This window comes from Globicephala melas, chromosome 20, assembly GCF_963455315.2.
Source record: "Globicephala melas chromosome 20, mGloMel1.2, whole genome shotgun sequence".
Taxonomy (NCBI): Eukaryota; Metazoa; Chordata; class Mammalia; order Artiodactyla; family Delphinidae; genus Globicephala; species Globicephala melas.
In genome coordinates, this window is record NC_083333.1 from 49,344,917 (window position 1) to 49,368,903 (window position 23,987).

Consider the following 23,987-nt stretch of genomic DNA (forward strand, 5'->3'; position numbering starts at 1 on the left):
TCATTTTTATATTATTTTCACTTACTTTGTCTAATCCCTACTACTCTTTTTTACTCTTCATGCCATGTCAACTTCCCCACACTATGATGCCATCTTTCGTTTTTGTTTCTAGTGTAGTAAAAACAGCAATGGTTAGCAGTTAGAAGACTTGCTTCCTTTCTTGCTAATTAGTTGTCTGACACTGGGCAAACTTCAGGGCCCATTTTTCTCATGTGACTAGGCATCAAAAGAGTAGTTGAATTAGAAGCCTTTTAAGATTCCTCTGACCCGCTGACTATGCCATTTCTAAGGTTCCTTCTAGCTCTAAAATTCTATGATTCTGAGGTCAAGAGACAGTTGAAGATGTGCCAAGTATCTTTCATACTGAGCTTGATACAGATTGAGCTTAATAATATGACATTCACCATTTCTTCATTCCAAGTATCTTCCATACTATTCTGAAAGTTTTTATTTGTACAAAATGATCACTAAGGTGCCTTCAGAGTCTATGGTTATGGACTGTTAAATCTCATCTTAACAAAAAATAGATATTCTTCTATACCTAAAATAACTTTTTAGAGTTATTTCTAGGGCTAGTTAAGATTATTTTTTCTTAGTTGAAACAAAATTTAACTTTTAGCAGATAAGTACATTGCTTTTCCAGTATAGGAGCATAAAAGAAACAGTGAACAAAAAAACATGTGCCTTTGGATCAAGCCAAAAACTCAGAAAGTTTACACTTTAAGGGCACTTAGAATGACACTGCTGTGGAGGCTGATAGCAAAACCAGAAAAGCTCATCCATTTTAGCAGTGTAATATAACCCTGAGGGGAGTCTGTCAATTGAAGCGTTATCACACTTTAAACTCTTTTTCACTCAAACTGTCAGGTATCTATTTATCATTTCTCTTTGGTAATTCAGCCATCGTAAACATAGACACCTTTAGTGACTTTGTAATTGGCCCTCATTACAATACCAAATTACCCTGAGGGCTTGCGAACAAGAAAAAGAATGTTCATGTACACCTATGAGCTAGGCATTCTGAGGCAGAATTAGGTCAAAACAACTACAAGCAGGTATCTTCAATTATTTATAATACTAATATTCAAAAATAAAAGAATTGTTTACTTGAAAACAGAACCCAAAGGCCAATGAAAAAGTCTATTGGATTTTTATTTTTACATGATTCAAACTTTGGAGGATAAAGACCAATCAAAAAACATAACCACCACTGCACAATTCTAGAGGATTACATAAAATATTTGCTTTCAATACACAATCTTAAACTTTATAATTGTTTTTACTAATGGGATAACAAACACATAATAAATTACATAATAATTTTCTCAATAACAAGTAGTAAAAGATAATGACAACGCCAGCAAGTCTTCTTACATAGACTATTATAGCCAGAAAACAAATTTCAAGCATTTGAGGAATTTAGTAGATCAGTTAGCCACTTACAGAAAGAAGTCTACTTAAATATAAAATTTATGGGGTTTTATCATGAAGAGCCTTTTCTCTATTTTATTTTTTTTTTACCATTTGGCTTTTTAGTATTTTTCTCTCTCTTTGAAGAGAACTTTTTAAATATACAGAGTGAAGAGATTTCACAGTTCCTCAGTTAATTAAAAAGAAGTGATATGAAAACAAGTATGATCACAGAATTTCAACAACGGTTTTGATTCAATTATTCTGTATTCTCTTCCTGGTTCTGAACAAGTCACTTAAGTTTTTCCACTGAAGCCCCTTAGTAATTATACTTCATATTATCAGGTTTGAATATCTGTTGAAGTTTCTTTTGAATAACCCCAAATAAGGCTTGAAAAAATTTCCATCTAATAAAAGAAAGCACTGACAAAGAAAAGCATAAAACAAAATAATCTATTCGCATTATATGGTAGGAGGTGATATATCAATTAAATGAAACTCTAGAGGCTATAGCTCTTAGTCTTTTGTGTAGAACCACTTATGTTTGACAAAATACAGAAAGACAGAACAACTTTCAAAATATATTAAAATATCATTGGTCATTTCATATACTATCAACTTATGCTTCACCAATAATTTCTGGGTATAATTCCAGACCCATAACTTCAATTTTAGAGTAAACTAGTTATCAAACTGGTACACAGGCTGCCAAACTAATACTGCCAAAATATTATTAAAAAATCATGTCTTTAGTAAGAAAGATTTATCTACCTAGCTAAAATTCGTATTATTCTAAATATCCCTGGAAAATTTCAAAACCATCAACATATCTTCAGTTAATAATTTAACATAATTTTTTGAAAGAAGTCTGCACTAATCAGAATTATGAGACAGTATAGTCATTACATTTCTCAATTAAAAAACATTTAAAAATTTGCTCAAAGAGAGGGCCTATGTAAACTACCTTATTTTGAAGTTTTTAAATATGTTAAATACATTAATTAGATCTAGTTAGACTAAATCACTTAAATGTTTTTAATCTCCTCATATGACATCCATGTTTGACTATTTTGGGTAGAGAGATTTAAAAGAAGAAAGTATGAAGACGGGTGACTAAAATGAAAATTAATTTTCAAGGAAATAAATAAATATCCCCAAGCTTTAGGACAAAAACCCATAATTTAAAACTTGAGTAAAGACTTTCTTACAGTAAAATTATTTTTTAAAAAATATCAACACTAGCAATCAATTTGATTTTTGTAAGTTATTTGATTATTGCTGTAAATGTACATATAAAATGAACACATTAAAAAGTAATCAATCTTTTCAGCTAATTTTTCCTCTAAAATACATTAACTTACATTTTTTCCATCTAGCAATTCCATGCACTTTTCATTTCTGTTGAAGTTACCTACTACTTCAGGATGGACACAAGTGTGATCCCTGCTGGAAAGAATAGTCATTGGGACCCCTGAGTATGCTGTCCTCCGGAGCTCTCTAGTAATCTGAGCAATCTGCTTGTGTGTGCGTGTCCCAAAATATATTTTGGGTATCTTGGACTTCCCCCCATGATCCTTCTTAGTGGTATTTGAAGAATCTTGACTGTCTCCTTGTTTAGTAGAACAACAGCACCTAGAACAGTTACCAGGGGGCTGTAACAAAGGAAAGAAAAGATAACTAATGTCTGGACTACCATAAAATTGTTATCAAACCTCTCATGGAATCAAAACTATAAGCAGTGAATCACAACCGTCAGATAAAGAGAAATTCATAATGTTACATCATCTAAAACTTGCCATTAAAGAAAAAACTACAAATTCAATTTCAAATTGGTTCTCCTTCATAAATAAATGATAAACCATTTTTATCATTATAAGTGATGTTTCCATATTTGCATTGTATTCTAACATACTACTCCAACTCTCAAATTCCAAATGTTTTAAGTATATTTTAATTATCCTCTTTCATAAATTATAAAAATAAGATAAAACAAAGGACAATTTTCATTTTTGCTTAGGCTTCAAGTGAACTTGTGATATTACAATTTAGAGTTGATAGTGCTATTTTTCTTTACAGCACAGTCCATTCAAATATCCTACAATATACCAACATCTTAAAAAGCATTTTAAATATAGCTTACAGAAGAATAGAAATATCAAGCTGAAACTAAAGCATCAGTCAAAAACAAGAAAAGAAAACTATTCTCTAGCAAAAGTATGGAAATGAATGCAAATTATTAATATTTAATAATAAAGGCAGGTTGCTTGTGTGGAACAAGTACATCTGAAATTCAATTACCTGTCATGGAATGTAAATCCATCAGTAAAATTACCAGTCAGGATAGCTTTTCCTGGACAATTTTACTCAATTCAGTTTCATAATTAAAACAGTTATATAAAGGCACCTTATGGAACATCAGGAGTATAGTCTAGTATTTAGCTGGTTTTTCTCTCCTGTTTCCAAACTCTCAAAAATAAAAAAATTTAAAAAGCTTTATGCTATATATTAGAACCCAGGGATTCTTAATAACTACTCCCTTCTCAACCTCAGTTACTATAAAATGAGACAGAATGCAGCCTCATTTAAGAGAAAGACTATGAAATGGTTAGTTTATAGGAATGGTCACTGATAGGGAAAAAAACTAAATAGCACAGTAGCTTAAGAGAATTTGTACTAGAGAGTTTTAGTTTAGTAGAACAAACACACCATTTAACTGCAGATTTTTTTAAAATTATAATCAGTAAGATTAGCCTTCATAAACAAATGCTAAGTCATAGCATGTTACACCACAATACTGGGGATCAAGCTGTCTTTTAGCCTCAACTCAGTGGAAAAGCAAGTTCAAATTACTCCCAGTCTCGCTCAACCTTGTCCGCCATTAAATATTACAATACATGATAGAATGGATGTAAATGTGACCCTTCTGGAGCTGTCACTCACTGGGATAAAAGGTTCACTGATGTGCCAAATAAACAGTCAGTCAAAGCAGATAAAGTTACAGCCATGCTGGAATTGTTACATTCCCCTCTCAGGTTGCCAGTAACAGCAGATTTCATTACAGAGTGCTGCCACATTAAATAGCCAGTTCCAAATATCCTGCCTTCTATATTGAATAATTACTTATTCACTGAAAGGATAAAAAGAAGAGTTATGAATGGGGCTCTTGTCAACAGTGAGGCAGGAAACAGCTGACATGTGGTTAATGTTACATATGTTGCAATATCTAACAATTTATGGTCACACAGAAAATGGCATGCAAACTATATCATGATATTTCTGACTGAATTCCTTTCTAGCCTTTGCAATGATCACACTAATTAATTAACTCAGTAAAAGAATTAAGGTAACTCTTGGTAGCAGAATTAGTTGACTTTTCCATACCTTCAATCTTTCACTCAGTTATACTATATCTCTTCCCTATGATACAGTTAAATTCACTCTGAATATTAGAATGCTAGGGATCAATGCATTGTTATATTCCACATGGATATATTATATACAAGCGTAAAAGTAACTCAATAATGTGGCCTTTTTTCAAAGCTCGGAAAACTTACTTTTTGATATAACACTTTTCAACATGAATTCCACTTAAAGCTTTATCACCCACTCCTTTTATTTTAATTCCACTATTTTTCTAAACAAAAAATTCAAATGCTACAGAAAAATACAAAGTAAGTCAACCACCACCACCAATAACTTGCAGACCCTTCTACATATAATTATATCTTCCATATTTTTTCAAATAGAAAGGGATGCTATTATATAGACTTATAACTTGCTGCCTTGTATTCAAATGTTTTAATTCTTAAAAGGGGTATTTGCACTAATAATTTTAAAAAGGGATCTGCTTATCTTAAAATATTATGCTAGTAGCTGTACTAACAAAAGTAAAAGGTCAAGAACTAGCTTCAGAAAACTCTTCCCACTAGAGCAGCTTTATTTAGGTAACTTAAATTAGTTTTTCACTCCATAACTGAGAAAATTTTAAACCACAGCTAATTTTATACTAAAAATGTTTTCTGTTTAAGTCTTAAAATGCTCTGAAGTAATTTTACCATCTATGAACTCAAGGGTGACTCCTCAAAGAAGATGGTTTTTCAGTGGGTGGTTGCACAAGTAGAGTAGAAGACAGAAATTAAGAAAGGTGATTCTTATTTATTTGCAATATTAAAGGGGAATTATTTCTTCAGAAGTGATCTTCTATTGGAGTTTCTATTTAAAGGATTCGGTATAATCATATTTGAAGATGGAAAAAAAAGAATGTAGCAATAGAGCAGAGGCTTAAAAAAGACAATTATTTAGTAACAAAAGAGAACTATTTGTACCAAAATCAGCAAGTTTCAATTCTGTAAGAAAACTAGAGAAAGAATCCTGAAACAGCAATGACAGGAAGTCATAATATCCTCCACTCCAATAATAGGCTAATATTTTCTGGCCTCTCTCTGAAACCCTTTGACCTAGGGGTTTTGAAACAATAGATGAACAAAATTAAATATTTTTCACTAAGCATTTCTCCTGCTAACAAATGAGCAAGTTTATCTTTCATAGGGATGTCTTCCTTTTGTTTTTGCTCTTTAAATTTACAGAGACTATATTAGGAAACTGGAGAATAAATTAAAAAATATTCTCTCTCATCTAATATATCTGAACGTCAAGAAGACAGAACACATGGGCTCCCAACACCTGTAATCTCTAAGAACTGTAAATAGCTACACTGTATGGTAGAACAAAACTCTTTAAGAGATGGCTTCTTTTCCCATAGCTGGAAACTGTCTAGAGTTCTTTTACTTCAACAAAAGGCAAGAAAACTTAACCCAAATAACAGCAAAAAAATCTATTATCATTTAAAGAGAAACAGAAGAGATACATGTGGGTGTGACAGCTCTATTATTAGTTCCACATGCAGGAGTCAATTGTTTAAAAATACATTTCAAATTTACAGTAGCCAAAACTGTTCTTAGGTCAACAACCAAGGATTTTAGAAAATTTTGTGTCTAACAATTTCTATTTATTCCCTCTCCTGTCATACTACATAGAGACATATATTGAAATTTTTTGAAAGGATAAAGAAAGAATATAACGTTTGATCTTGAAAGGCCAACTGCTGATTCCTTGCCACTATTCCTTTCACAAGGCTACAATCAGAAGTTTAAGTAGATTAAGATAACTACATCAACCTCTAAAGTTTCATAGTTCTCTCCAGCCTTTCCTCACAACAACAACAAAAATTACTATGCCTAAATACTTGGAAAAATAAAAATTAGCTTGGTGACTATGCCTTAAAAAGAAAAATAATAAAGGAGTAGTTAGAAACTATTGCATTGTCAGAGATGTTATTTTGTAAATTCATAAATCAGGGGAGTATCTAAAAGCTGTTTATGAACTGAATTCTAAAAGCAAGCATAAAAGGATATATTTAATATGAAAGATAAGTAATAAAGAAGTGGAGAGGAAAAGAGACCAAAAAGAATCTTATTGGTATGAAATAAAGGGAAAACTAGGTCCATGAAATAGTAACATATGTGCATGCATTGTCTTTCAACCACACTCCAAATTATTTGAGGACAGAAACTGTCTTACATTACTTCATCTACTCATTCATTGAGCATGGTGTTTTGCATATAACTGTAACTTAATTTTTTTAAATTGATAGATTGTGACTAATGTCCTTAAACCAAATACTGTACCCATGTACCACATTTTATCTGTAGATGCTTAACTGATGCCCTAATTTGAAGTCCTTCACATATCAAAAAATTACTTCAAAATAAAAAGGTTAGCTTTTAAAAGAAAAAATACAGGACAATTTGTTATTTTTCAAGAATAAAAAGAAAAATCATCTTGTTATGCTAATATCTGGGCCACGGTAGTTGTGGGTGACAAACACATATCCTGATATATTCATTATTAATAGCTGTCATTTATTAAGGCTGTCCCTGTGCTAAGCACTCTACATGTACTCTCTCATTCATTCATTCATTCATTCATTCAAGAAACATTAGAATTCCTGATATATCAAGCCAAGTAGAAGACAATGACAAGGGTCACTTCACCCCACGGACAAAGAGGGCTTTACCTTTTAATTGTTCTACAAGGTGTGTTTATCAATACCAGTTTCGCTCAGGAGGTAAAGAACTGTTTAAAGTTGGTACTCTAAGTGCATTATTTCCTGAATGCAACTACAAAATATTCTTAAGGATAAGCTATACAATTTATTTCACAAAAACTATTTTAACTTATTATTAGTTGACATTTAAGTCAAATATTTTCTAACAGGATGGATGTTATATTCCAAAAGGGAAAAAAACAAAAATTCTCAAATAAGAGACTCTTTAGAGCAAGATTCAACAAACTTTTTCTGTAAAGGGCCAGAAAATAAATATTCTAGGTTTTGTGGGCCATAAACTCTCTGTCCCTATACAGGAAAATATCTTCATTATCTCAACATAGGAAAGGATTTCTTAAACAATACACCAAAAGCACAAATGACTGAAATCACAATCTCGAGAAGATATGTGCACTGTATATAACCAACTGAAGATCATTAATCACAATATATAAAGAATTCCAGCAAATCAATTTTTAAAAAACAAACCCAATAGAAGAAAAAGAGCCCAAGAACAAGAAAACCACAGGAGAGAAAAGCGGAAAAGCCAATAAACTTCTGAAAAGATGTGCAACCTAATGCTCAACCTCATTACTAATTAGGAAAATGCAAATTAAAACCATAATTAGATTCCATTTCACATCCACCAGACTGGGTAGAGAGGATATACAGCAACTCTCTCATACACTGCTGATCCAAGTATAAAGTGGCACATCCACTTTGGAGAACAAATTGGTGATCTAGTGAAATCAAGGATACATAGACCCTTTGATCCAGCATGACCCTGCTAGGCATATATGCCAGAGAAACTCTTGCAAATTAAGACAGATACAATAGGGATATTCTTTGCAGTACTGTTTTAATAGTGAGGAAAATAAGCCAAGTGTGTCAACAAAACAATGGATAAACTGTGGAGTTCTGTCAATCTATGGAATATTGTATATAATAAAAAAATATGAACCAGAGAGTCCCAAGTATTGACATAAATATCAAAAAAATTGTTGAGCAGGCTGAGTATGACTTAAATAACATTTTATTTTCCCCATAAACTTCCAAACAAACTGATGACAGGAATAAAACTATGAAAACTTTATGAAAAGAATTAGGAATTCCCACTATGGTAGATAACCCTTGGAGCTAAGGACTGTAGTAGACAATATACCTGAAAAATGCTTAAAAGGAACCTAAAACAGCAAATACACTTGTTCGTCCTCAGCAGCTTAATACCTAGCAGAATAACTTTCATCTTAATCCGTCCTGACCAAAATTTTCAACTAATTTATTAGGAAATAGGTTCTTAATTTACATCCATGGACTGTTACAGAGGAGAGAGTTTGAGATCACCCAGAAACTACAAACACAATTTTGTATGCATTTTTAGAAAGTCAGTCCATAACTTTCATCATGGACTCAAAGAAGATTGTGACTTATTTGGATGAGGGCTTTTTCCAGAATTTATGTCTGATTTTACAATGAAAATAAAATAGAAATAGCATTTTCTTAACAACCAACTTGGTTAGTCACATTAATTCTGTAAAGGAATAAACAAGTTGACAGTCCAAAGAAGATAATTTTATAAAGGTTCCTCTACTGCTTGTAAATTAATTTCTCTTTTAATGTTTGTTAATTACATAATGTTAACATAATTCTAAAATACTTAGTTCACTAATGTATATTTCTAACTCCATTTTACATATGGTAAAGTAAAATCTAAAGTTCTTCAAGTTGCTACAAAATTCATGATAATTTGTGAGAAGCTGGAAGTCATAACCTTAAATCTTAAAGCTTTAACAGGATCATTTTTACCTACGATTTAACTTGGCAAAAAAGCAAAATACTGCCCTTTTTTATTTCAAAGCATCATGAACCTAAAGAGTTAGTGGTAAAAAAGTCAATGAATACTGAATTATACTTTGAGGCATATGAAGGAGGGTTTACTGTTAACCTTTATCAACCATTTGCTGTTGTCCAAGCCACCTAAACAGGTACTGAATGCCTGTTGTGCAAAATCTCACATAAGCACACACTCTAGTAAGATAGCAAAAGTGACATAACTATACCTTTTCCACTATTCTTTTTTAAAAATTCAAACAGTAGTACTCTACTGCCAGTTTCATGATTAAACTGCACAAGGCAGCTGTTTATCTACTCACAGCAACCAGCAGGTGAACCTGATTCAATATTTATCACAGGCTTTCACAGATCACTGCTAACCAAGCAAACGTTTTAATTAAGCTGGAACTTGCTTCAAAGAGCTCATTCAAGATGTCAATCGGCAGGTAAGGGATCAGATACAGTGTCAGGTGAGAGTGTGTAATACAAATCCACAACTTTCTTCATCCCATTGCTGTAAATTAGCCTGCTCTAAAGTTCAGACTCTGATTGTAACAGACTGCCAGTCTCCTGGAATGTGTAACTGAAGTCACTCAAATTCTATTGTGAAGGTTGTAAGCAATATGTTAAACTGCAATGGGCTAGCACATTAAGACAGATCCTTTTCACGGTTGTTTTTTGATACCGTAAGTGTTTGTTACCCTACTCTCCACTTACTGTTTACTTTCTTGCCTAGTGTAAATGGGAATTCCTTAACACAGTTGCCTCAGATTCTGAAAAGTTTATAATCAAGGAAAACCCAAAGTGGTATTTTTAATTTTTAATCTAAATTTATACTAGAACAATTATATTCTGTAAGACTTCTCAGATTAAGAACAAACACATCATAAAGATGACCAACCTGTATAAAGCAAAAATTCTCCTGGTATAGTAGAACTTATACAGATGTGACTATAGCAATGAGTCTCAAAGTATAGTGATTAGTCACACTGACCAACTTCATGACAAATACCTGGGGTATTTACAACAACAACAACAAAAAGGAAAAAAGAAGAATCAAAGAAAGGAAATGGGAGAGAAAGGGAAAGTTCTTCCTTCAAGAAGAATGCTAGCTAAAAATTGTAAATAGAATGACAAAATTTTAAAAATCACCATTTTGCAACTCCCATGTAATAAGTGATTCCTGCAAGGTACATAAATGGATGCTAAAATCACTGGGTGAAAAGCTGTTGGGAAACAAGATATTCACATAGTTTCCAAACATCACCCCACAGATTACTTATTAATTACAAAAGAAAAATGTGCCTTTATAATGGAGACCTGGTAGTCACCACTTTAACCAAGTGGTCAATTTTAACATTAGCAGTAGTGAGACAAAGTGGCATTAAGTGCCTCTTGATGTGATATAATAAGAAATATGTTTATGTACTCTTCTTGAACAAAACTGCATGATTATGAAATCCAAACAATCAAGCCATGAATCAAAAAGATCCCAGGAATAGAGAACCCGTGGTAAAAAGACATATATGTGTATTATTTAGTTGGTGAAAATTAATCCAGCTGCACTCTTGTGATATTTGCACTTGCATATTATACTTCAAAAATCCTATCCCTTGGGATTGCCTGACATTTTTATTTTCTCCTTTATTGTATAGTATTTTGGTGTTTTTCAAACTTTCTTCAATGACCCTTTTAAAATGAGAAAACAAAGCCATCCTGCGACATCATCTTCTACATACTGACCAAAATGCTATAAATAAAACTTATACAAAATAGACATTTTTGCGTCTTTCACCACCATTAAAAATTAGTAGACAAGGGCTTCCCTGGTGGCACAGCAGTTGAAGAGTCCGCCTGCCAATGCAGGGGACACGGGTTCGTGCCCCAGTCCGGGAAGATTCCACTTACCGCGGAGCGGCTGAGCCCGTAAGCCATGGCCGCTGAGCCTGCGCGTCCGGGGCCTGTGCTCCACAACGGGAGAGGCCACAGCAGTGAGAAGCCCACGTACCGCAAAAAAAAAAATTTAGTAGACAAGTTGGGACTTCCCTGGTGGACCAGTGGGTAAGACTCCACGCTCCCAATGCAGCAGGCCTGGATTTGATCCCTGATCAGGGAACTAGATCCTGTATGCATGCCACAACTAAGAGTCTACCTGCCACAACTAAAGATCCCGCATGCCACAATGAAGATCCCATGTGCTTCAACGAAGATCCTGACTGCCACAACTAAGACCTGGCCCAGCCGAAATAAATAAATTTAAAAAATTTTTTTAAAAATTAGTAGACAAGTTATTATCAATATACAAGCCTCTAAAGCAGCACTACCCAATAGAACTCTCTGCGATGGTGGAATGTTCTTTACCTGAACTATTGAATGTACTTGCCACTAGCCACATGTGGCTACTGAGAACCTGAAATGTGATTAGTGTAACTGAGGAACTGAATTTTAATTAAATTAAATAGTCACATGTGGCTAGCAGCTACCATAGCAGAAGTGTAGATTTTAAATATTACCACAGGACTAAAGAGAAAATTTTGACTTAGACCAGTGTTCAGTCTGGTGCCAAACTTCCAATGGAATTCAAATCCGCACAGTAAGAATTTTATTCATAGATGCTATCCTGGGCTTCCCTGGTGGTGCAGTGGTTAAGAATCCGCCTGCCAATGCAGGGGACACAGGTTCGAGCCCTGGTCCAGGAAGATCCCACGTGCTGCGGAGCAACTAAGCCCGTGCGCCACAACTACTGAGCCTGCACTCTAGAGCCCATGAGCCACAACTCCTGAAGCCCTCGCGCCTAGAGCCCGTGCTCGGCAACAAGAGAAGCCACCGCAGTGAGAAGCCCGCGCACCACAACGAAGAGTAGCCCCTGCTCGCCGCAACTAGAGAAAGCCCGCACGCAGCAATGAAGACCCAACTCAGCCAATAATAATAAATGAAAAAAATAAATAAATTCATAGATGCTATCCTAATAGAGTAACCCTTCAGTTTGCTGTATTCAACTCTCTTAAAACCTCCTGTTTCAAATAGCTATATTACTTGATGAAGACAATGTTAAAATTAACAATTAATTAATTATTACTGTGGGTTCTAAACTTAATCTGGAAAATAAACTAGTGAGAATAACCAAAAAATTTTAGAAAAAAGATGGTTAAAAATAGTATATATTCTCATATATGTAAGAATTTAGTATATATGATAAAGATGTTATACTAGGCACCTCTTTAGACACATGTTCAACTCTTTATTCTGAAAACAGTTCATCAATTATAGCCCCTGCTGAAAAGGCAGACCCAGTATCTACATTAATACCACATGACCAAACCCAAACACACTCCCAAATATAGCAAGACCAGTAAGATTCACTTTCCTAGGAATCTGTATTTGGGTCATTTAGACTGAGTTGATTAAACTACAGGGAACAGACCAGAACATTTCATAGACTTTAAACCTTTCATTTTGAGATGTGATGGTAAGGTCATATAACAGAGAATAAGTATCCAGAAAAAATCTACAAAAACGAGAGAACTCTGCACACAGAGGCAGAAAAGACACACTTGAAGCCCCAAAGAGAAGACAGAAGCTGCCTAAAAACCTCTCAGTTCCAATAGGGCAGCTGTATATCTTGCTTGATGCTTCTGGAGTAGGCTTCTAATTCTTCAAAAGCAAATCACTCCTGATTAAGTCAGGGGTTGAAATATCAGAGAAATAACAAGAGAGAATTTTCCTAAATTGAAAACATCTCTGAATCTTCAATATAATAATTAAACCCACTAAGTAACTAGCATCGTAAATGAAAAAGACTCTCACTTAAACATCCAGTCATAGAGATTAGAAATTATAGAACAGCCATTCAAAAGAATGCAATGTAGTCATTAAAAATGATGTAGAAAAATATCAAATGACATCAAAACACAGTACTGATCTATTATTACAAGGAGAGATAATTGGACATTATTTGCCTCCTGAGTAATGTTAACAGCAAGCATACAGGACTTGTGTTATTCTGAAAAACAAAAAAGAAAAAAACAAGGACAAAATCAAACCTGAATCTAATTCAACCTGTAGACCTAACTACCATTACTAGAAATATGGGGATAGAGGACAATCTTAAACGACACCAGGTGGACAAATTCAAACAAATCCTGAATATGAGGAATCCCACAGAACAAATAACACAGTTTTTTCAACAAATAAATGGCACCTCTCTTAAAAGAAATGTCATGCACACACCTTGTTTGGATTCTGATATTTAAAAAGCCAACTCTAAAATGACATTTTTTAAGCAATCCAAGAAAATTGTAACCAGGATGGATATTAGACTAAGAATTACTGTTTTTTTCCAGCTATAATAATATTACTTTTTAAATGTCATTGCTATGGGTTTTGTTTGTTTGCTTGTTTTTTTGCGGTACGTGGGCCTCTCACTGCTGCAGCCTCTCCTGTTGTGGAGCACAGGCTCCGGAGCGCAAGCTCAGCGGCCATGGCTCACGGGCCCAGCCGCTCCGCGGCATGTGGGATCCTCCAGGACCAGGGCACGAACCCGTGTCCCCTGCATCAGCAGGTGGACTCTCAACCACTGCACCACAAAGGAAGCCCCATTGCTATGTTTTTTAAAGTGTTTATCTGTTTTAAATATATAAATTGTTTTATGGGTAAATAGATATATGATGTCTGATAGCTGCTTTAAAATATTCTACTCCCTCACCCTTTCCTCCACTGATTCCCCCAAAAAAGAAAAGAAAAAAAACGGCAGGGGGTAAATAAAACAAACAGGGGAGGTAAAATATATTGATAATTGTTAAAGCTGAGTGATGGGCACAAGAAGCTTCATTATTCTGCCCTCTCTCTGCTTCGTATATGAAATTTCCTAAAAAAAAGATTCTAAAAATAAGGAGCATTTACAAATATGTTTCTATAAAACAAATACAACATTGATCCTAAACCAGATCTAGATAAACTTTCTCTCAGTTTATCTAGATTTGGTGTAATATCACTAATGAATATTATCTGGCAGCCCAAGATGGCAGAGTAGAAAGACCCCGAGCTCACCTCCTCTCATAAGCACACCAAAACCACAACTCACTGCAGAACAACCATTGATGAAAATGAAACTAATGAATTATTAAAACAATGAATTCTAAATGTAATAGCAAATAGGACTCTTCTACACATACACAAAACACACAAAACCAAAAAACCAAGAACAAAAGTATAATTCAGTATTAGGACATTTATCAATACACTTTAACATATTAAAAAATAAAATGTGAAAATAAATCTTATTCACCTTTACAGTTTAATATTAATCCTTGATGAAAATGCTGAACAAAATAGGAATAAAATGACTAACAAGAAAAAATATATGATTAATATATAATTAAATCAATAATATAATTTATGTCATTTAACATATAATGTATATATAAAAAATATATAACTTATATGTTTTACTATTGTAACTTATATACATATGTAAAAGGTTTCAAAAGCCAGTATCATGCTTACTTACAGAAACTAGAAGCACTCTCATTAAGGTCTCAAATGAGACAAGGATGACCATACTTCCCGGGTGCCTGGGACTATCTGAGTTTATATCTGTTCTTTCAGCATATATGATCATTCAATCTGTTACTATTATTATACTTAACACTTTTTTCCTGAGATATTATAAAAATTGCAAAGAAGGTAAATGATCATTATTTACAGAAGATATGACTATATACTTGGAAAACCTGAGAAAATGTATTGAAACTATTACAAATAGAAGAATTCATTAATGTGGCTCAGGAAAAAACAACAACAACGACAGTAAATGTGGTTTGGGGGAAACAAAGAGAAACTAATATTCTTTATGTATAAAACTACAACTAATTAGAAAATGTAATAGAAGAAAAATCTCAATTACACAGAAATAAAAGGTAAATTACTAAGAATCAACTTAAAAATCAACTTAAAAATACATTTAAGAAGTTAGTAAGAGGATGCTTAATTAATTAGATACGGGATATCCTTTCACGATCTACATGTATATCAAATCATCATGATGTATACTTTAAATATCTTACAATTTTGTCAATCATACCTCAATAAAGCTGAAAAAAATAAGAAAACTTTAAACATGACTGAAGGAAATAAAGAAAACATCAGAAACAAAGCATGGTCTTAAGTAGATGACTTACTATCATAAAGAAGTCAGTTCTCTTCCAAATAATCTATAAAATATAACAAGGATATTTTGTTAACTATATAGGTTAACTCTAAAGCACATACGTAAAAATAAACAAGCAAGAATAGCCAAGACATCTTAAATAAAAGGGTCATAAAGAGGAACTAGACACATAAAATATTAATGAACTACAATAATCAAAACAGTATAGATCAATGAAAAAGAAAATAGAAAAGTCCAGAAATACAACTAGATACATTAAGGAATTTGGAATGCAAACATTATAAACAAAGTCAAAAGACCAAGAACAAATCAGTTATTTTTTTTAAAAAACGCTGTTCTGGAATTCATAACACAAATAAAGGCCTAATTTAATACTGAAGAACCCTGTAAAACAGTAAAAAAGAAAAGAAAAAAAGACCAACAACCTAATTGACACAGGAGATAACCAGATTATTTGAAAAGATACTCAATCTCCCTCATAACAAGAAAGAGAAGTATACATTAAAAGTATGAGGGCTTCCCTGGTGGCGCAGTGGTTGAGAGTCTGCCTGCTGATGCAGGGGACACGGGCTCGTGCCCCGGTCCAGGAGGATCCCACATGCCGCGGAGCAGCTGGGCCCGTGAGCCATGGCCGCTGAGCCTGCGCGTCCAGAGCCTGTGCTCCGCAGCGGGAGAGGCCACAACAGTGAGAGGCCCGCGTACCGCAAAGAAAAAAAAAAAGTATGAGATGCATTTTTTAACCAATCAGGCAGAAAAATGATCAAAGACTTTGATAACACACTTATTTGCGAGAGACTAGAGACACATATATGTGTTTGATATGAGTATGTACATGTACACCATGTATATAATTTGTCTGTATATTATATGTATATCCTTGCTTTTACAATTCTGATAGGATTCACAAGAAACCAATAACAATAGCTGCATCTGGGGCAGGAAACAGAATGGCTGAGAAACTGAGTGTGGGAGACTTTTTAATATAAACCCTTTTGTTCTTCTTGTTTTTTATACCATAGACATTATCACTTTTCAAAGATAGATAAGTAAAATGTAAGTTTTAAAAATTAAAATACCAAATTGCCTTCCTCTGGTATTATAGACATACTAACTCCCTATAATGTTGATAACAATGTATACAGAGGTAGGATATACTGACATCACAATTTTATTCTCAAAAGAGAATGAAGACTCAGTGAACATTACTAGTAGTAGCAACAACAGCAACAACAATCTCACACTAGTTATAACTGCACAAGATAAAATTTTCTCATTGACTGAAAATTGACAGAACCAATTATGTGACAAAACTGTGACTAGCAAAACTTCAAATAGAAATACTAAGTATGTTAGAACAGTGTGGTACTAGCACAAATACAGACAAAAATAATCGAATTAAATAGAAAAGTCAGAAAGAAACTCTCGTACATATAGTCAAATAACTCTCAACCAGGGTGCTAAGACCATTCAGTGGGAAAAGGACAATTTTTTCAACAAATAATGCTGTCAAAAATGGATATTCACATACAAAACAATGAAGTTAGATGCTAACCTTATACTATATATAAAAATTAACTAAAAATGGATCAAAAACTTAAAAATAAGAGCTGAAACTATAAAACTTTACCAAAAGTATAGGCAACAAAAGCAAAAAAAAAGGTAAACTGGATTTCATGAAAATTAAAAACCTTTGTGCATCAAAGACACCACCAAACAGAATGAAAGGCAATCCACAGAATGGGAAAAAATATCTGTAAAATCTAAAAAGGGGTTAATGTCCAGAATATACAAAGAACTCAAACTCAACAACAACAAGAAACAAATAACCCTATTCAAAAAAATAGGCAAAGGGCTTGAATAGACATTTCTCCAAAGAAGATATACAAATGGACAATAAGCACATGAAAAAATGTTCAACATCCCTATCATTAGGAAATGCAAATCAAAACCGAAAAGACATACCATTTCACATCCATCAGGATGGTTATTATTTAAAAAGAAAAGAAAACAAAATAGAAAATTACAAGTGTCTGGCAAGGATGTGAAGAAACTAGAACCTTCCTACGAATTCCCTGGTGGTCCAGTGGTTAGGGGTCCGTGCTTCCACTGTGGGGAGCATAGGTTCAATCCCTAGTCGGGAAACTAAGATCTCACACACTGCAAGGCATGGACAAAAAAAAAGAAAAAGAAACTGGAAACTTCCTACATTACTGGTGGAAATATGAAATAGCACAGTCACTGTGGAAAACTGGATGGAAATTCCTCAAAAAATTAAACAGAATTACCATGTGATCCAGCAATCACACTTCTGGGTATATATCCATAAGAAGTGAAAGCAGCGACTTGAACACATAGATATTTGTACACCAACGTTCATACAGCAGCATTATTCACAGTAGCCAAAAGAGGAAAACAACCCAAATACCCACTGAAGTATGACTGGATATTCCATAATGGAATTCCATAAATGGAATATTATTTAATCATAAAAAGGAAAGGAATTGTGACACATGCTACAACATGGATGAACCCTGAAGACATGCTAAGTGAAATAACTCAGACACAAAAGGACAAACATTGTATGATTCCACTTATATGAGGTTCCTAGAGTAGTCAAATTCACAGAGACAGAAAGGAGAATGGTAGTTACCAGCGGCTGAGGCAAGGGGGAATAGGAGTTACTGTTTAATAGTTACAGAGTTTCATAGATCAATGGGACAAGATAGAAAGCCCAGAGATAAACCCACGCACCTATGGTCAACTAATCTATGACAAACGAGGCAAGGATATACAATGGAGAAAAGACAGTCTCTTCAGTAAGTGGTGCTGGGAAAATTGGACAGCTACGTTTAAAAGAATGAAACTATAACACTCCCTAACACCATACACAAAAATAAACTCAAAATGGATTAGAGACCTAAATGTAAGACTGGACACTATAAAACTCTTAGAGGAAAACATAGGAAGAACACTCTTTGACATAAATCACAGCAAGATCTTTTTTGATCCACCTCCTAGAGTAATGGGAATAAAACCCAAAAATAAACAAATGGGACCTAATGAAACTTCAAAGCTTTTGCATAGCAAAGGAAAACATAAACAACACGAAAAGACAACCCTCAGAATGGGAGAAAATATTTGCATACAAATCAATGGACAAAGGATTAATCTCCAAAATATATAAACATTTCATGCAGCTCAATATTAAAAAAACAAACAACCCAATCCAAAAATGGGGAGAACACCTAAATAGACATTTCTACAAAGAAGACATACTGATGGCCAAGAAGCACATGAAAAGCTGCTCAACATCACTATTAGAGAAATGCAAACCGAAACTACAATGAGGTATCACCTCACACCAGTTAGAATGGGCATCATCAGAAAATCTACAAACAACAAATGCTGGAGAGGGTGTGGAGAAAAGGGAACCCTCTTGCACTGTTGGTGGGAATATAAACTGATACAGCCACTATGGAGAACAGTATGGAGGTTCCTTAAAAAAGTAAAAGTAGAATTACCATATGATCCAGCAATCCCACTACTGGGCATATACCCAGAGAAAACCATAATTCAAAAAGACACATGCACCCCAATGTTCACTGCAGCACTATTTACAATAGCCAGGTCATGGAAGCAACCTAAATGCCCATCAACAGATGACTGGATAAAGAAGATGTGGTACATATATACAATGGAATATTACTCAGTCATAAAAATGAACACAATTGGGTCATTTGTTGAGACATGGATGGATCTAGACTGCCATACAGAGTGAAGTAAGTCAGAAAGAGAAAAACAAATATCGTATATTAATGCATATATGTGGAACCTAGAAAAATGGTACAGATGAACCGGTTTGCAGGGTAGAAATTGAGACACAGATGTAGAGAACAAATGTATGGACACCAAGGGGGGAAAGCAGCAGGCGGGTGGGGGTGGGGGTGGGGGTGTGATGAATTGGGCGATTGGGATTGACATGTATACACTGATGTGTAAAAAATTGATGACTAATAAGAACCTGCTATATAAAACAAAATAAAATTCAAAAAAAAATAGTTACAGAGTTTCAGTTTGGGAAGATGAAAACATTCTGGTTGCATAGCAATGTGAATAGACTTAATGCTACTGAACCGAACACAAAAAATGGTTAAAACGGTAAATTTTCTTACATACACTGTATCATATTTTTTTTTAAATGAAGGGAAAGAAAAGCTGAGAAAAATCTGTTAGGAGCAGGTCTGCACTACAAATGTTAAAGCTTTTCAAGCTAAAAGAAAAATTATACAAAATAGAAACGAACCTACATAAAGGAATGAAGGGCACCAGAAGTAACAAATAGGAAGATGAGGGAAGAAATAATTTTCCTGATTTGTAAATTTATGTGAAATAACGAAGGTAGATTCCGGTTTCCATTTTTGAATATAAATAGCTTGGAAGTCACCACTCCATACTAACAAGTAAAAAGCTGAAAAGACTGAAAAATCAACAACTTTTCCTGGGTTTGTAAGAGAGGGAAGGACAAACCATTGCCTTTAAGATTGGAGAGACAGACAGGTGAATACAGGGAGTAACAGCACACAGGAGCAGAGGCACCAGTGGAAACCAGTGCAGGAACAAGTGCTGGGCTAACAAAATCTGAAATGTAAGTGATGAACTGCTAGAGGCTCAGTATGCATAACTCTCTGAGTTAAAAATTCCAGGGGTGCCCAGTCATGGAGGGCTCCCAAATATTGTGACATTTACGTCCAGGAGCCAGACCAGGTTCCTACAATACACATCAGAGAAATATACCCTTGTGCTCCTAGTAAGGGGAGTTGAAAAGGAACCATTTTGAAATACCAGGGCACTTTGTTCTTCTTAACAAAGCCTGCCCTCAGGGGAAACTAGTTAACCAGAGCCTAACCAGCTGGGGTATTATCGGAGTCTAATCTAATACCCAACTCTAGCAGTCTAGCAGTCCCTTCTATATCGGAGAAGAGAAAAAAACAACTCCAGTCCACTCAAGCCATCCTGTCCCACCTAAGGGGGTGAAAAACCTGATAAACTTCTGTGAAGTTCCCAGTCCAGAGGCACAGGCTCACTAAAAGACTAAGACCCAATCATGGGATATAGAACACTTGCCCTCCCTGCCATGTCTCACCACCAAATTACTAAAGGCCTGTTTAAAGCAACTTCTTTTACCCAGTATGTCATGTCCAGCTAACAAGAAAAAAATTATAAGGCATACCAAAAGGCAAAAAACACAACCTGAAGAGACTGAGCAAGCATCAAAGCCAGATATGTCAGGGATGTTAGAATTATCATATCAGGAATTTAAAACAACTATGATTAATATGCTAAAGGCTCTACTGGATAAAGCATATAGCACGTAAGAGCAGACAAGCAATGTAAGCTGAGAGACAGAAGTCCTAAGGAAGAATTTTTTTAATGCTAGGAATAAAACACTGTAGCAGAAATGAAAAATGCTTTTGATGGGCTTCTTAGTAGACTGGACATGGCTGACAAAGGACTCTCTGAGCTAGATATATCAATAGAATGCTTGAAAACAAAAAACCTAAGAAAAATCTGAAAAAAACAGAACAGAATATCCAAGGACTGTGGGACAACTACAAAAGTTAAGATATGCATAAAGGGAATACTAGAAGGGAAAAAAAGAAAGGAACAGAAGACATATTTGAAGTAATAATGACCAAGATTTTCCCCAAACTGATGTCAGGCACCAAACCACAGATTCAGGAAGCTCAGAGAACACCAAACAAGATAAATGTCCAAAAAATTACATGTAAACATATCATCTTCAAACTACAGAAAATCAAAGATAAAAAAAAAAAATCCTGAAAGAAACCAGTTACCCACAGAGGAACAAAGATAAGAATTACATCCAACTTCTCCTCGAAAGCATGCAAGCAAGAAGAGAGTGGAGTGAAATATTTAAAGCGTTGACAGAAAGAAAACACCAACCTAAAATTCTGTACCCTGAGAAATTATCCTTCAAAAGTGAAGGAGAAATAAAGACTTTCTCAAACAAAAATTGAGGGAATTTGTTGCCAGTAACTTTCAAGAAATATTAAAAGAAGTTCTTCAAAGAGAGGAAAAATTCTTTATATACATAAAGTAAGAAAGAGCATGGAAAAAGGAATAGTAAATATGAATTTAAAACTTTCATTTTTCTTATTTGACCTAACATATAACAGTTTGTTCAAAATAATAATACCAATAATATCAATAAATAATAGTATACAGTTGACCCTTAAAACAGGTTTGAACTGCACAGTTCCACTTACATAAGTTTTTTTTGGTAAATATATTGGAAATTTTTTTGAAGATTTGCAAGAATTTGAAAAAACTCACAGATGAACCATGGAGCTTAGAAATACAAATAAATAAATAAATAGGAAAAAGGTATGTCATAAATGCATGAAATATACGTAGATGCTAGTCTATCCTTACATAGGCATAAGGTGAGTGATATTTAATATAAAATTAATGTGTTAGTTTTCTTACTATTTTATAACTTTCAAAGAATTACATTACCATATAATATTCCTCTCTGTTTCATAACTGGAGAAACTGCACATCAGCATATCATCACAGGTAAGTGTTTTTTAAAAAAATGTAACAATGTTTCCAATACCATATTATGAATATGACTGTAATACTTTATACCTTACAATTTTAAATGATTCATTCATTCATGTATAGGTCAGGCTACTGTGAAGCAACTGTATCAATTACACTAAGTTACCATAAAGTAAACATACTGCTGCTTTTTCATTATCAACGTATGAATTTTTATACCTCTAAATAAATATACATTTCTTTTTCACATCATCTTTTCATTTTTGATGTCCAGTGTTAGAAATGCATATAACATTTACAGTGCTTTGTATCATATAAGATAATATTGTTGTAGGTATTGACAGATGCTTCATCATCTTATAGATGATGTAAACTTACAGTATTGATACAGTACTGTAGATATATTTTCTCTTCCTTATGATTTTCTTAATAACATTTTCCTCTCTCTAGCTTACTTTATTGTAAGAATACATATAACATGCAAAATATGCATTAATTGACTTTATGTTATATATTGGTAAGGCTTCTGGTCAACAGTAGGCTACTAGTACTTAAGTTTTGGGGGAGTCAAAAATTATACACAGATTTTTGACTGCTGGGGGGGTGGTGCCCCTAACCCCTGCATCATTCAAGAGTCAACTGTATATGCGTGAAATAAATGACAGCAATCATACAAGGGATGGAGTGAGGAATTAAGATTACACTGTTATTTTTATAAGGTACTCACACTACCCATGAAGTGATATAGTGTTATGGGAAAGCACATTTGGATTTGCCATAAATACATATTTCAAAACCTAGGGCAACCAGTAAAAAAGGGGAAGGGAGGGAGGGAGGGAAGGAATATGATGGTTATGCTAGAAAGGAGAGAAAATGGAATCAAATAAAATACTTATTTAGTGTCTGTGCCACTGCACAGGGCCAGAGCCCACCTGGGCCAGACCCTGGGCCACTACCTGGGCCAAGCCCCACGCGTGCGTCCCACTGGTGCTCCCTGCGGTGGCAGAAGTTCTGTAGGTTGCATTGAACTTGGGACCTCTGCAAAGAAGACCGTCTGGGTTTTTTTCGTTCCAAGATTGCAGCCTCCAGCCACGCACGAGTGCTGGATATGTACCAGGCAATGCTGAGGGAGAGCAAGCACTTCAGTGCCGACAACTACAGAACTTACACCATCAGGAGGATAAGAGATGTCTTCAGAGAAAATAAGAATGTAAAGGATCCTGTAAAAATTCAAGCCCTAATGAATAAAGCCAAAAGAGACCCTGGGATAATCCACAGACAGGTCCACATTGGCCAACTATATTTGACTGACAAGCTTGTCAGTTAGAATCAAGAGAAGCCCAGGACCTAGGGAGCTGGGACCAGCCACCACCGGCAGCCATGGACCACCTTCAGCATCCATTCTGCTTTGCATGGGGGCTCCCAGCAGACCATGAGTGGCCTTTGCATCAGCTTTAAATAGGCTCTTGCTGTATCTGCCCTAAGAACTGATAAACTGAATGAGGTTTCCATTCTTCTGCAGCCTTAGTGACAAAGGATGGCTGTCTCTCCTTGGTTCAAGTGTTAGAATGAAGAGCTGGAGCTCCTCAAAAGACTGTTGTGTATTATTGTGTCTCCTCCACCCCACCCCTCTTTTGTAGCTCCTCAGCACTTGTATAGAGCATTTCCAGATTTTGTTTGTTGGTCCTTGACAATAAACTACAAAATGCATAAAAATAGTGGGAAACAAAAAGAGGAACACAGAACAAAAGCAAAAAATAGAAAACAGTCATAAATATGGTAAATATTAATCCAACCTTATAAATAATCACTTTGAACATCAATGGTCTAAATACACCAATTAAAAGACAAATTGTCAGAGAAGATCATAAAACAAGACCCAAATAT

The 23,987-nt window shown here is 34.5% G+C and overlaps 1 protein-coding gene and 1 pseudogene across 1 annotated transcript in view; one reads left to right on the forward strand and one right to left on the reverse strand.

Annotated features, from left to right (window-relative positions):
- BRIP1 (BRCA1 interacting DNA helicase 1) overlaps positions 1–23,987 on the reverse strand; it is a 198,795-nt gene that overhangs the window by 128,201 nt on the left and 46,607 nt on the right. The window contains exon 7 of the mRNA XM_030881813.2: positions 2,772–3,062. Within this exon, the coding sequence (XP_030737673.1) occupies positions 2,772–3,062 (291 nt within the window). The remainder of the gene's footprint in view (positions 1–2,771; positions 3,063–23,987) is intronic.
- Positions 23,209–23,427, forward strand: LOC115866366 (LYR motif-containing protein 4 pseudogene; annotated as a pseudogene).